Genomic DNA, 15,244 nt, shown 5'->3' on the forward strand with positions numbered 1-15,244 from the left:
CTTCCAATTTTGTTCTTCATTTCCAAAGTTATTTTGGCTATTCTAGGTCTTTTGCATTCTCATTTGAATTTTGAAAATAGCTTGTTAACTTCTACAAAAATCCTGCTAGGATTTAAATTGAGATTGCATTCTATATGTAGATCAGTTTGGGGAGAATGGACATCGTAACAATGTTGAGTCTTCTGATCTATGAATAAGAAATACTTATTCATTTATTTAGATCTTTAATTTTTCTCAGCAATGTTTTATAGTTTATAATGTACAGTTCTTTTACATCTTTCATCACATTTATCCCTAAGTGTTTCATATTTTTTATGCTATTGTTTTTTTAAAAATTTTTATTTATTCATTGGAGAGAGAGCACAAGCAGAGAGGAGAGGGAGAAGCAGACTCCCCACTGAGCAGGGAGTCCAATGTGGGACTCGATCCCAGGACCCTGAGATCATGACCGGAGCTAAAGGGAGACACTTAACCATCTGAGCCACCCAGGCACCCCGATGCTATTGTAAATAGCATTTAATTATTTTTCAATCTGTAATTTTTTTGCCAGATATAGATACACATTTCATTTTTTTATATATTGATTTTGTATCCTGCAACTTTACTAAACCCACTTACTAGTTCTACTAGCTATTCATAGGTTCCATAAATTTTTCTGCATAGACAATGGTGTTGTTTATGAATAAAGACAGTTTTACTTCTTCCTTTTTAATCTGAATGCTTTTTATTTTATTTCTTGGCTGATTGCACTAGCTAGAACCTCCAGTACTAGAAGTATATGTTGAATAGAAATGGTATGAGTGAAAAACATTCAGTCTTATGCCATTAAGTATGATCTTAACTATAGGGTTTTCATAGATGTCTCTTATCAGCTTAAAGAGGTTATCTTCTATTTTTAATTTGATGAGAGGTTTTATCAAAAATAGTTGTTGCATTTGGTCAAACACTTTTTCTGCATTTATGAGATGGTCATGATTTTCTTTGTAGTTTGTTTATATGGTGAATTATTTCACTGATTTTTGTATGTTAGATGAACTCTGCATTACTGGAATATAAACCCCATTTAGCTATGATGGATTGGATTTTATGCAATTGGATTTGATTTGCTAATATTTTGTTTAAAAACTTTTCCATCTATGTTCATGAGGAATATTGGTCTTTAGTTTTCTTGTAATGTCTTTTGTTTTGATATTAGCTTAATGCCGGCCTCAAAGAATAATTTTTTCATTAAGCATTTGATAGAATTTATCTCTGGAGCCATCTGGGCTTGGGTTTCTCTTTGTGGGAAGGTTTTTTGTTTTGTTTTGTTTTTAAGCGGGCAGTGGCAGAGGGAAAGGAGAAGAGAAAATCTCAGGCAGGCTCCAGGCCCAGTGCGGAGCCTGAAGTCAGGCTCAATCTCATGACCCTGAGATCATCACCTGACCTGAAATCAAGAGTCAGATGCTCAACCAACTGAGCCACCCAGGCACTCCTCATTGTAGAAAGGTTTTTTTTTTTTTTTAAATTTTATTTATTTATTTGACAGAGAGAGAGAGAGAGAGAGAGATCACAAGTAGGCAGAGAAGCAGGCAGAGAGAGGAGGAAGCAGGCTCACTGCTGAGCAGAGAGCCCGATGCGGGGCTCGATCCCAGGACCCTGAGATCATGACCTGAGCCGAAGGCAGAGGCTTAACCCACTGAGCCACCCAGGTGCCCCTGTAGAAAGGTTTTTAATTATGCTTTCAATTTCTATAGCAGATATAGGGAAATTCAGATTATCTCTTTTTTTAACCTTTTTTTTTTGCCTTTCAATTTTTTGAAAATTTTTGAAATTTTGAAAATTTTTGAAATTTTGAAATTTTTTTTGTCTTTTCATTTTTTTGTCCATTTCATACATGTTTTCAAACGTATAGGCATAAAGTTATTCATAATGTTTCCTTATTTATCCATTTACTATCTGTAGACTCTACAGAAATATCACGTGTCATTCCTGATATTGAGAACTTGTTTTTTTCTGTTTTTCTTTTCCCAGTCAATCTTGTTAAAGGTTTGTCAGTTTTATTTATCTTAAGGAAACTTTGAGTGTCATTGATTTTCTCTTTTGTTCTTTTGTATTCTATATCATTGATTTCCACTTTATTATTTCTTTTCTTCTGCTCAGTTTTTTTTTTGTTTTTTGTTTTTGTCTTTTTTTTGTCTTCTTTTTCTGGCTAAAGTAGAAGCTGAGGTCATTGGTTTGTGATTTTTCTTATTTTCTAACATAGGCATTATTGCTACAAATTTACCCCTATGTACTGCTTTAGTGGCATCCCACATATTCTGATATATTATGCTTTTGTTCAGGTTAAAATACTTTCTAACTTTCATTTTGAGTTCTTCTTTGACCCATGGGTTACTTAGAAGTGTATTATTTAGTTCCCAAATATTTGGGGATTGACCAGATATCTTTTTACTATTGATTTCTAATAAAATTCCATTATAGTCAAAGAACATACTTGGTGTGATTTGAGGTTTTCTAAATGTATTGAGATTTGTTTATGGCCTAGAGTATGGTCTATTTTGCTAAATATTTCATGTATATTTAAAAATAATAATAATAGCTTCTGCTGCTGTTGGGTAGAATGTTCTACAACTGTCAGTTAGATAAGCTAGGACTATGTAGGACCCACCTTGTTTGTCCTCTGTGTCTCGGGTATCTTTTAATGCCTAATGTCCAGCATCTTGAAAACCATTCTTTTATGTATTTTGTTTGTTTGCTTTTGTTGGGGGAGTAAATCTGTTTCCTGCTACTCCACTTTTTGGAAGCAGAAATCTCATCTATTTTTTAGGGATTTTTTTTTTTTTAATCACATCTGCATTTGACACCCAAACTCACTTTTATGAGGAAAAGGAGGAAGGAAGAAATAAAGACTAGCATAAGGAACTCTAGAAATCTGTACTATAACATTTTTTTCAATGCCTTATGACTCTGCTTGTTTTTTCCCAAGGAGTATTTGTGCTGTGTGTGTGTGTGTGTGTGTGTGTGTGTGTATGTGTGTGAGAATGCATTTTGTATTTATCTAGAGCATATTCGAGAACCAATGAGTAAGTGTAAAAAAACAAATCAAATCTGAGCATCCAAACTAAAATATAAAATCTTAGAATCATGTTACTGAAGTCTCTAGGCTAAAATGGCTGTGTTTTAGCTGAGGAGAACACTTCAGACCCACCTTCTTATGTTATAAATGATTCTAATTTGGGATATTAGGTTTTAACCCAATTTCATAGAAAAGATATTAGAAGGACAAGAGGCTACATTAGGAATTCTCACTGAAAAGCTTGGTTAGTGGTTTCTGCACTCCTGCAGCTGTCCCACCAGGAGAGGACACGCCTGTGTCTAAAGCTTCTTATTCATTTTTGGCACTATGAGAAAAACAATGACCAGGACTTTCCTTCACCTTTCTTTTCCTAGGCTCCATGAAGATCAGTGCTCTCCATTAGCACTATCTTTCCTCACACCATACAGTAGAAAATAGCATCAGTCGTCTTGTGACCTTTTTTTTACAGAAATCACATTCCAGCCCTAATCTGGTTTTTTTCTGTTTGTGGATATCCAAATCTTCCTGAATCACTTGTTTCAAGACAGTCTCTTGGATTATTTTTACAAGGGCTTAATTATCTCTGTGTAAGGATTTTTACTAGTTTCATTTACAGGGTGATTTAATTTCAGCTGTGGGGATGGCACACTTCCTTTCTGTGTGCCTCATAAAGTTATGCCACGCATAACCCAGGTCACCCAGATGGCATGGCCATACTTTGTACACTGTCCTACTCCCCATAATGTGATAAATACCCTGCCTCCTGGATTTTCCTTGGTCCTTTGTCTTTAATCGTATTCCCTGAGGGGATTGTGTGACTCATCTACGTGAGCTGCAGAAAACCTGTGCATCTTTTTACTAAATCTTTCTGTTGTTTTGACTTGTACTTTCTATTCAGGCAAATTCCTGTTTGTTAGTAAGAGCAATTATTTTCAAAAAAGGCTAGGCCCAAACTGAACTGGTCTTGGCTTGTTAGTTCAAGTTTCTTTAAAAATAAAATCTGGTATTTGTCACTTGAGTTTGTTATTTGTCATAAATAGTTGTGGCCTTATTATTTCCATTAGTATTCTTGATTTTGCCTTTAGGTCCTCACAACCTATATTATTCTCCCACTCCTTTCCCCGGTTTTCCCAGTGCCTTCCTATTTCTTTCCTTTGAGTCCCAAACCTAAGTGTCAGCACCCACAGCATATGAATAAGTATTTCCAACATTTATTATTTTTTTTTAGGGGGGGTGAGAATAGAGGGAAATGGAGAGACAGAATCTTAAGCAGGCTCCACGCCCATCACAGTGCTTGATCTCACAACTGTGAAATCATGACTTGAGCCAAAATCAAGAGTCAGATGCCTAACCGACTGAGCTACCCGGGACCCCCCAAGTCTTTTTAACATTTAGACCTAAATTTTGTTGGCTGTATTCTTCACTATGGCACCTGGAAGACTTAAGGGACCCCTTCTGAGATTTAAACTCACCTCTGGCATCCAAAAAATCCTCAGGGGGTGCCTTACATGGCCCTTAAGAAGCAGCTTCTTAGTGCTGCTTCTCAATGGTATCACACCCAGGCCCAAAACACTGCTCCACATTCCACTGTGTAAGCTGACAGAGCACCTGCCTCCAGGTCCAACCCAAGTCTCCCGTCATCTACTATGTTCCTGGCTACTGCCTGTCTCTAGATCTCTGCTCAACCTGTAGCCCTGGAAGGTACCTCCTCCAATGCTGCCATTCACTCCCACTAGACAGCATGATGCTCTGCCTTCTGGGTCAGTAGGGCCCATCTTCCTTTCACCATTTGCAAGCAGCTCCTCTCTTCCTTGTCCCACTCTTTCCAAAGGGGCACCACAATAGAATTGCCTTGGACCCAAGGGCTTACAGGTCAGACTTCAGTCTCTACAAAATTCTCTTAAGGGCTGGTTTAAGAAGCTGTTACCACATTTACCCAGAAACATCATTCTTGTGCATAATTTAACCCTTATTCTGAGTTCTCTAACTCATGGTATCAGAGAACTTTCTATCTTTTTCTTTTTCATGTGCTTCATGGTTTTTCCTTAAAACTTGTCATAGTTTTCCAATCATATCTAAACCCCAACCTTGGATACTCTGCTCTTTTTCCAAGAGGGTGATTATTGGAGGAACTCAGTTAATGAAAAACAACTACCATTCACAGAACATTAAACAAATATGTGAAATTCTTTAATATGTTGTTCCATTTAATTCTCACAAGAACCCTAGGAAATATGGGCAATATATGTAACAATGATAATACATAGAACCAGGTTAAGGACAGGAGTGTCATCAGACTATTAGCTCTTCCCTGTGAACTTCTCAGCAGGTGAAGTTAGACACATATATTCACATCCTGTTACTGCCTAAATCTAAGCGTAGGATATTAAATGGTAGCTTTGTGTGCTGAGAAAGATTTTAATCTTCTCTTATATATTTTTCTTCTCCAATTCCGTCTTCTTAGTAAAAAAGTGTCTAAAATCTGACACATTTCTTGAAATCAGTGAAATAGACATTTAATACACTGAAACTATGCAAAATACAGTAATAGCTAGTCTACTTATTTTAATTTTTATGATCCCAATGCAGTGTTTATACTATCTATGATCTCTGTGACTCAATTTCCTCATCTGTAAAATGGGAGGTACTAATAATACCATACCATCTGAATAAGTTAGCATTTATAAAGCACTCGGAACAGTATGTGTTATCAATTTTTATTAGCAATGCAAGCTATTTAATGATAGTAAGACACATCTGTTAAAATAAGAAACAATAGATACATCTATTAAGTAGTAATAGGTATAAATAAATAATAAGTAATAGATTCAAATAAATCTAAGAAGATCTAGCTATTAAAATAAGAAATATGTGTGTTTGTATTTATATATGTTCATATATATAGGTATATATGTACCTATATATGGCAAGATATACAAACAGATAAAAATTGTTTAATAGGATGTTTTTAAAAAAAAATAAGACACACACACACACGTGTGCGCACGCATGCACACACACACATACTAGGCATAGCAAAGCCTACACAGGATGAAAAAATTAACCTAGTGACTTTCTCCCCAGTTATTGACAAACAATAGAGTTTCATGATGTATCATCTTTAGATGTTGACCTGAAGCAGGATTAGGTGTTTTGCAAGGACTGTGAATGTAAATGCATTTCAAGCTGAAAAAACAAAACAATTTAAGCAGTAAATTTCTTCATAAAACACACACCTAGAGACTGTGAAGGTCAGACTGAAATTTCAAACTGAACTTGACTCTCCATGAGATTTGTTAATGACACAGAAGAGCAGCTTTGGGCCCAATCTGTGCCCTCCTGTGCCCAGTGCTTCTCCCAGGGCCTACTTCCGGGACAGGTTATAGGACAAAAACTCCTGGGATACATCCCCTGTTGCTCTCTTGCTCTCTCTTTGCTGATTGTGCAGCCAAATGGGAGAGAACAGAGGATGAAGTTTTGATTCACACTTGGATATCTCCAAGGCACAGGGAGGCAGCATTTAACCCTGTGGTGGTCCACAAACCAAAGGAATTAATGCCTTGACCCAAGCTGTGGGCCTAGGTGGCTGCTGCCCCACCCCCTGTCTGCAGGAGCCTCATCCAGAACTTCGGTCATCTATTACAAGAGTAGCCAAGCCCAACTGACCTTTAAAAGAGCCTCTGTGAAATCCTGAACTTAAGGTTCCTTGCTTTTCAGTTGTACTGATTTGAGTCTGCTGCAGTATAATAAAATTTAATAGAAGGGAAAATTTCTATTTATCACAGTTCATTCAATCCCTGTTTCTCATTCCCTCTGAATAAGGAATTTTTTTTCTCATTTAGATTTCCATGAAATGAAGATGACAAAAATTGCTACGAATCACTAACATTTAAATAAATTTACTCTTTTGATAGGTCAGCTTTCTCCTATGGTTAAAGAATGTTATTGGTAGGAGAGCTTTCTCTGGTACTGGAAGTACCTACAGGACTGTGTGTAGAGAGGTGAAGGTGAGAACAAATCTGAAGACCCTGGGTTGCTTTGGGGGTTGCCATTTGCCATTTGGGGGGTTTCACAGGGTGTTTCAGGGCATGATGTTTTCTGTGTTGAAGAGTCTTAAAGGGGAAACGTGAACCAGATTAAAACATGTGGACTCTCAGCCAAAACCCCCATGGAGCTGGGTCTTCCTGCTGGGAAACCCCACGGGCTGCCTTAGTCAGGGGAACAGCAGGCTCACAAGAATGAGTATTTTCAAAATGAACAGCTGAGCACCCCCATTCCCATATATCTTATTCTCAACATCACCCATACATAAATGCTACCCCAAAGACTTTTTTTTTCCCACTTCCCAAATTTTCTAGTCTTTCCTGGCTTTCCCCCAAGCCCACCCAAGTAAACTTTTTGTTTCTTTCCTCTCCTTTCCCAGGCTCAGTGCCTTAATGTTCAGAGCGACTTAACCTTGCATTCTTCTTTTAAAACTTCTGTTTTATTACCTAGATCCAGCAGGCACTCTGGACTTGGGCACAGGAGTTGCTGTGGCTCCCCAACCCCTGGGGAATTAGGGGAAAGATGGGGCTTTACTATTAAAGGAACTGTATGAGTTGGTGCTGGGGTGACTATCAGCTTAGACCTGGGGGACAGGTGGGGACAAGTGGATCTGGGATGTGTATACCGATATTGGATATTCATTTGTTTACTATCCTCTCCTTTCCCCTACCAGAGAGTGCAGGAACTGCTTATTCTGTTCATTTCTGTATCCATAATCATAAGCACTCAATAATACTGCCTGAACAAATTTAGTGAACATCTACTATGTTATAGATGCTGGAAGATACAGGCAGGGCCAACATGTTGCCAATGGAAAAACTAAGGTGGAAAGTGATTTTCTCAGGGCTATTCAAAATGGGAACAGTTTCTGGATTTCCAGATATCCCCAGCTTTTGTCAACAACACAGAGTTTGTTTTGGAGTATAAGTACTCTTTTTTTTTTTTTTTAAGATTTTATTTATTTATTTGATAGACAAGAGATCACAAGTAGGCAGAGAGGCAGGAAGAGAGGGAAGGGGGAAGCAGGCTCCCTGCTGAACAGAGAGCCCAATGTGGGGCTCAATCCCAGGACCCTGGGATCATGACCTGAGCCAAAGGCAGAGGTTTAACCCACTGAGCCACCCAGGCGCCCCTGGAGTATGAGTACTTTTGACTTGATGTTCCCTATCCTTTTTTAAGGAAAGAGCTTTTCTAACAAAAGGCCTTCTTGTAGGCTGGCTTCTTGTGTAAGCCCTGGATTCTCTCTGCTTAGTTTTGAGAAAAGGAGCATGGCACCATGGAATCTATCAAATGGATGCCCAGAAAAGTAGCACTATGTACCTGTATTGGTTTGCTCGGGCTGCCATAGCAAAGTATCACAGAGTGGAGGGCTTACACAACAGAAATGTATTTTCTCACAATTCTGGAGGCCAGAAGGCCCAGATTAAGGTGTTGGCAGGGTTATTGCTTCCAAGGCCTTTCTCTTTGGTTTGTAGATGACCTTACTCTCCCTGTGTCATTACATGGTTGTCCCTTTGTGCACATTTGTGTCCTAATCTCTTCTTCTTATAAAGACACCAATCATGTTGGACTAGGACCCAACCTAATGACCTCATTTTAACTTAATTGCCTTTTAAAAGACCTTTTCTCCTAAGGCAATCATATTCTGAGGTAATGGGATTTAGGACTTCCATATACAAGTTTTAGAATAGGGACCACAATTTGGCCCATAATACTAATACTGATTTTACAAAATGTAGGATAATGTCCAGGCCTCTTTAAAAAAAAAAACACCTCGTGATGTGGGTATTGTAACTGTGCAGCAAACTGCAGCTAGTTCCTTGCTGTCTCCTGCCTTTGATAGCTGCCTCTTTCCATTCTTTTCCTTGGCCCCAGAATGAGACCATCAGGTAGTCAGAGTAGGTCACAGAGGGATCCGGAAATCCAAGAAGAGGGTTTTGTACCAAGTAAATAAAAGGAATTATCATCCATCTAAGGTTCATTGTTTAAATTACCATGTTTATTTATGTCAACACATAATACAATAAAACAACTTACAAAAAAACCATTTATCTTCATGTAATATAACTCTTCAGTGAACAGAAGTACTACTGTTAATGTTTTGGCCTTTTCAAGGTCCAGCCTTGGGTCAAAACAGTATTCAGAGAAATAGCAGATTCTTCTCTACCTTCCCCAATATACACACAAAGGAAACTCATATTTTCTAGAATCCCATTCTAGTAATAATAAAAAATGTCACATGTAGAGGTGAATACCATTGTTGCATCATCACTGTTGCAATATCTTTGTTGCTGTAGATTTTCCCCAGACCCCAGGCTTCAGTCAGGAACACGGGGGGGTACATCTGCCCTTCAGGTGTCCAAGGTGATTGTTTAGTAATTCTTTTAGTATAGCTGTGTATTCCCCAAGTGTCTGATTTACTTGAGTTATTTAGAAACTAGAAAAGAAATAAGACTCCAAGTGATCAGATGTGTACAGATCTATACGGTAGAACTGAGGAAACATCATAGATTATCTTTGCCAATTCAGTGGGTACATTTGAAACTTCCATTCATAATGAACTATTCACCTAGTAAAAGATTTCACAGTCCGTTTACTCAAAGATAATAAACACTGCACCAAAGTACAAGACCTTACCTCTGCTCCAGTAGTTTGAATGCTATTTTCATCTCAGGACATTTTCAAACAAATGATAGTTATTGCTTAACTAACCAAATGTTTCCATCATTTCATGGAAAAAGAGTTAGCCTCATACTGTGGAGAGAAGAAATAGCTTGGAGCTGGAAGATCTAGATTCTGGACCAATTTTTTCTACTCACTCTCTGAGGTTTAGCTTCCTTATCAAATAAGATGACAGTGCTCTGTGAAGCAGTACTAATAGGAAATAATATTCTACGGAGTCCATATCCTCAATCAGCCTATGGATCCCTAATTATCCACATGGAGTTTGCAAGTAAAATCTTACTTTTAAAGTAAGTACAAGATGCATAGTCACCATATGCAGCTGAAATGTGCAAGTTAGGTTATGTAAATGGAAACGAATATGGATAGAAAGCCTGTTACTCATGAGAGACTGTACTCTTGATGTGTTTTCTTTAAAGCCATTTAAAGTGTTATTCTCTTCAACCCATGTTAATTTTTCATTATTGGAGCTCCTTTTGATTATCTAACCATTTAAAGTAAATTTGAATAAGAAATTAAAACTTTCATATGACATCTCCAGGGTTTAGATGACTATAAAACTAAGTAAAAATGGATTGAGAAATATGGGACAAGTAGTGGTTTGAGAACTCAGGATCAGGAGGGAAACTGAGTGTAGAAATTTCTTCTTCGGGTAATTAGAAATAATCTAATTAATATACTAACTATTTTGTTTTTACTGATAATTTTCTTTTTTTTTTTTTACTTTCTAATTTATAAATTACTTCTTCTTCTAAAATATTTATTTGTGTGTGTACCTGACTTTTGGGTACATGCAAATCCACAGAAATTATTAATTAACACTTATTACATTTGGGACATTAGAAGAATTGCATCCTCTCTATTGAAGTAAAAGTCAGCGTCTCATTTTTCATAGATTTTTAGAAGAACCCACCTTTAGGAAAGGGCAAACTTACTAAAAGTTTAGAATTAATTCACAAGTGTGATTATTTAATGTGAGCATATGGACTTTGTGACTTTGCTGAGACAAAGACTTCAGGTAGTTATATTCCTGCAACAAATGAGATTCTAATTTCAAACATTTTACAAATGCAAATCAGGCCCCCCTGAGTCATTTTGATGATTTTTTGAGACATTAATGCACCAGAGTTAGTATTCCTCAATGATCCCCAAAGTCACCCCTTCGCTAAGGATATTTCTATTCCTGATTATTTTGAACCTGCCAACACAGTCTCTAACCTTCATACAGACAATGACTGATCTCCAAATGACCTATTATTATCTTAAACCAACCTCGTTTTGAAGCAACAAAAAAAAAAGAAAAAATTAAATAGTGCATTAATATTTCATATCAGTGAAGCAGACTTTTTCATGCATGAAGTAGTTCTATCCATCTGTGGAAAGGTCCATCTTTTGTTTTTCCCTGTGTTTATAGGTTACATTTTTAAAGGTACTGGTGGAGCCTCTGTATAATGGATTGGTTCCCTAAAAAAAAAAAAAAAAAAAAAAAAAGTTCAAATGAAAGTATGTTATTACATGATTTTAATATATTTAAATAATTTCATTGTCCATTATGAACTAGAAGAAGAGAGTCAGGCTCAAGTTTGGAAGCCATTTGAATAAATTTGATCAATCATACTCTTAGCATTTTAAGAGTCTCATGCTCTACCGACTGAGCTAGTCAGGCCTCTTAGCATTTTAAAATTTATACTTCTACATTTAAATTTTTAATATGCAGGACCAGTGCCTTATATGTATCGTAAAAATCCTACTCTGTTTGTAAACACACTAATTTACAGACAGAAACTAAGACTTTGGCTGTTTGGTTCACTGTGGTTTTACCGGAATTGAAAGAAGTGTCTAGCCAACAGCAAGCACTCAATATTTACTGAATGAATAGAATGAATCAATAGGTGGCCCCAAAATGAAATATTTAAATTGAAAAAAAAGTAAAAAACAGGAGAAGTGAACTTGTAGAAGCATACAAGGGTGAATGACATAGTGTCTGCCTTTAAGAGATGTGTTGTTGGTGGGAGGTATCACACAAGGGCACTGATCATCTTGCTAAAATGAGATTAAAATTCAGGAGAAACATCTAGTTGCTTGGAGAAGCAAGGAAAGATCCCCAGGACAGTGAATGCCTGCTCTAGATGGTAAAAGAATTTGGTGGCATAAGCTTACTAGAGAATAACAGTGTGTGAAACACAGTCGAGGCATTAGTGTGTGGAACTTGGGGCTCAGGAAGACGTGCAGGCCCCAAGATAGCTTGGGCAAGATGGCTTTGCCTTTAGGGCAGTGCAGAGGATTTGTGCCAATCTCTGGACAATTCAGCTGTGCTTCTCGGGTTGTAGATGTGTTTCTAGGAGCCATCACCAAGACAAGCAGGACTGAGTCTCCGTGGGTGTTTAAAGAAACGCCAAGCTTGATCCTCCAGTTTCTCTCCTTTGGTTAAATTGCTCCAGGCAGGTTCAAGATGTCCGGGTAAAATACAGTTTCTTCTCTCCCATTTTCCAAGGTTGACCACACAGGGGTGGATGTCAGACGGCCTGTGTTCAAACCCAGAGCCACCACATGACCTCACTTAAGCAATGCTGAGTGGTGGTGTCCTCACCCACAGGAGGCATTACCAAAGTGCCCAACTAATCTATGAAATAACATACTTTAGCACAGACCCTGGCACGTATCAAGTGCTCAGTAAATGCTGCTTCTTCTTATTAGTTCTGATTTATACTTCTTCTTCACATTTGGAATTTCCTCTTCTCTAAGTTTTGGAGGGGGTTAGAAAGATACTCTCCCCGGAGCTTTTACATTCAATATTTCCAAGCCCATTTCTACTTGTGTATGAAGTCTGGGTACCACCAATGACATTCCAAATTACTAAATCTTGTATTTGGTCACCTTAACCCATGAATTGTAGAGACGGCAGTAAGTTCTAGACATAGATTTCAAAAACCACAATTGTATTTGCTTTCCCAGTACATTTCTCTTAGTTCTTGGAAGAACGGAATAAAATTGAAAAACATTCCCAGGCATCTCCCCACTTGTCACCTTTGGATCTGCCTCAGTGTCTTTATTGTGAGGAGGAATCACACTTGCACCTGCTTCTATGTTGTCTGGAGCCAGTGGCCTGACCTCTGACTGAGTAACATGTTACCTTTGTTCTTGTGCCTTCAGGGAGAGAGATACTATCTCAGTAATGAGGGTAAACAGAAAAGAGGCTCCTTGGTGGTGAATAATGCGTGAAGACCAAGTCACCATACTGCTTCTACTCCTGAAGTCAACCTAGATAATTCTGAGCATGCTCTAGTCCTTATTTAGACCTGCTGCCGGAAGAACTTGGAATTTGGAGAGTGATGTGGTCTTAAATGCAGATGGAGTCTCATTTGGAAACAAAAATCATGTATGGATTCTATTAAGGCTAAAAGTACAAGCTATACAGGGCGCCTGGGTGGCTCAGTGGGTAAAGTCCTCTGCCTTCGGTTTGGGTTGTGGTCCCAGGGTCCTGGGATCGAGCCCTGCATTGGACTCTCTGCTTGGTGGAGGGCCTGCTTCCCTTCCTCTCTCTCTGCCTGGTTGTGATCTCTGTCTGTCAAATAAATAAATAAATAAATAAATACATAAATCAATCTTAAAAAATAAAAAAGACTACAAGCTATTACGTTTAAGTTGGTTACGGAAAAATAAAGGACTCAATTGAAGAGGAAAAATGGCAAAAATAAGTGCAGGCTGGGGATGACAAGTGGAGCATTGTCCGGGAGGAAGGGGGACCCTTAGGGAAGAGAAAAAAAAATACTCTGAAAGAGTAAATGGGCTGTGAGCAGGGCCAGCTTAGCTCGTCATGGGACCAGGAACTCTTGTGGGCCCTATCCCGTATCATGTCAAACATATTAAAATGTGGGGAACCTGGGTGGCTCAGTCAGTTGAGGGTCCAACTCCTGGTTTCAGCTCAGGTCATGATCTCAGGGTTGTGAGACTGAGCCCTACATATGGTTCTGTACTCAGTATGGAATCTGCTTGGTATTCTCTCCCTCCCCTCGCCTGGCCCCTTCTCCTCATGCTGTCTCTCTTTCTCTCTCTCTCAAACAAACAAACAAACAAACATATTAAAATGCACTGAATTCCACACTAAGTATGCACTATAAAGGAGTTGACTTAAGTTGTAATTGACTGAATACATGATATAATTTTGTAGACATTCAGTTGAATATTAATTTTGATTGTGCAGTTTTCATTCTGTATCTTGAAGCAACTTTATTCAAGTCTACAATATTTAGGGGCATCTCTTGCAAAGCTAGTTGTAGGGCCTGGACATGGTAATAGGGGGTGATGGATGAAGCAGATGCCGCCGTAGTAGGAGTGTAAGGTGGGACTTTAAAGGTGGAGAAAGAGCAAGTATATATTGCTGGGAGGCAGTCGTGTTTCCTGCCCTCAGCTGGTGATCAGAACTCAAGAGAAGAAGCTCAGAGCAGGTTTTGTTTGCAGGAAAAAGCATGGCAATGTCTAATACTGTCTCCTCTAGTGCTCTGTGGGTGGAAACGTCTCTACAGAGGACTTCCAGCTGAGATACAGGCTTGGGTCTCCATTTCCCATGGGTCTGAAGTCTTTCACTCTTTAGACAAGGTTCGGGTCCCCCCTGATCTGAGGTGACCAGGCTGATTTCCCCAGGAGTCCGGGGGTGCTAATTTAGGCTGTAGATTCTGTAAATGCAATGGCACATTTTTAGAGCTTAAAAAAGTGGTAATAAGAAAGCTCGCTGTCATGACCCACAGCTCTCTTAATGATTGCCTAACTGCCAAATACAGACCTAATTTGCTGAGTACAGTACAAAAATCAATCCATGAGTGCAAGAAATGTCAAACTGAACATTTTTTGCCTCTAGTTAATGATGTGTCATCCTAGAAAAAATGTCTAATCAAAGATGAATTTAAATATCTTCCCTTTGTGTTTTCATAAAGAATATGGATGGGGAGGTTGTTTTTACAAGTATAATAAAAGGTAAGCTTTCTTTATAGATATGATGAAATGTTTCAAGGGGTAAGAAACAAAGCTCTTTCTTGTCCTGAGCTCTGACACTTTTGGAGTCCAATGGAGGCCTATGGGTCAGGAGACCCAACTATCCCTACCAACCCTGGAGGTCCCCTGGGGTTTGAAGACCAAATTCAGTTCTTCAGGAAGAAACAGGTTTTAAATTAAAAATGGAATCAAGTTGAGGACCCCAAAAATAGATGTACTGAATAACATTTTTAATAGGATATATTAGTGAAATTTGAATTGAATTATTTGAATTAAACCTCTTTTGCATCCAAGTGAATAATTATTACCCAGTTATTATGTAGTCAAGAACACCAAATATTTGTTATTCAAAGAAACTCAATTTAACAAGGGAATAATATTTTTCATTTATGATTTTTATCTGTTTAAGGCCTATTTTTATTCCATTTTAGATGAAGAAACAGTAAAAATTCAGCATTTGAATTTCAGTCA

At 38.1% G+C, this 15,244-nt stretch overlaps 1 protein-coding gene across 5 annotated transcripts in view; it reads right to left on the reverse strand.

Annotated features, from left to right (window-relative positions):
• Positions 1-9,076: 9,076 nt before the first annotated feature.
• ITGB6 (integrin subunit beta 6) overlaps positions 9,077-15,244 on the reverse strand; it is a 126,043-nt gene continuing 119,875 nt past the window's right edge. For 4 of the 5 annotated variants that reach the window (XM_032857926.1, XM_032857925.1, XM_032857922.1 and 1 more), the window contains one exon: positions 9,077-11,245. In XM_032857926.1, the coding sequence (XP_032713817.1) occupies positions 11,147-11,245 (99 nt within the window). In that variant the 3' untranslated portion in view covers positions 9,077-11,146. Of the gene's footprint in view, positions 11,246-14,119; positions 14,458-15,244 lie in introns of those variants that run through there. The other variant, XM_032857924.1, reaches the window with a different exon arrangement.

The sequence above is a fragment of the Lontra canadensis genome, unplaced genomic scaffold (genome assembly GCF_010015895.1).
Source record: "Lontra canadensis isolate GAN:19392208 unplaced genomic scaffold, GSC_riverotter_1.0 scaffold13, whole genome shotgun sequence".
Lineage (NCBI taxonomy): Eukaryota > Metazoa > Chordata > Mammalia > Carnivora > Mustelidae > Lontra > Lontra canadensis.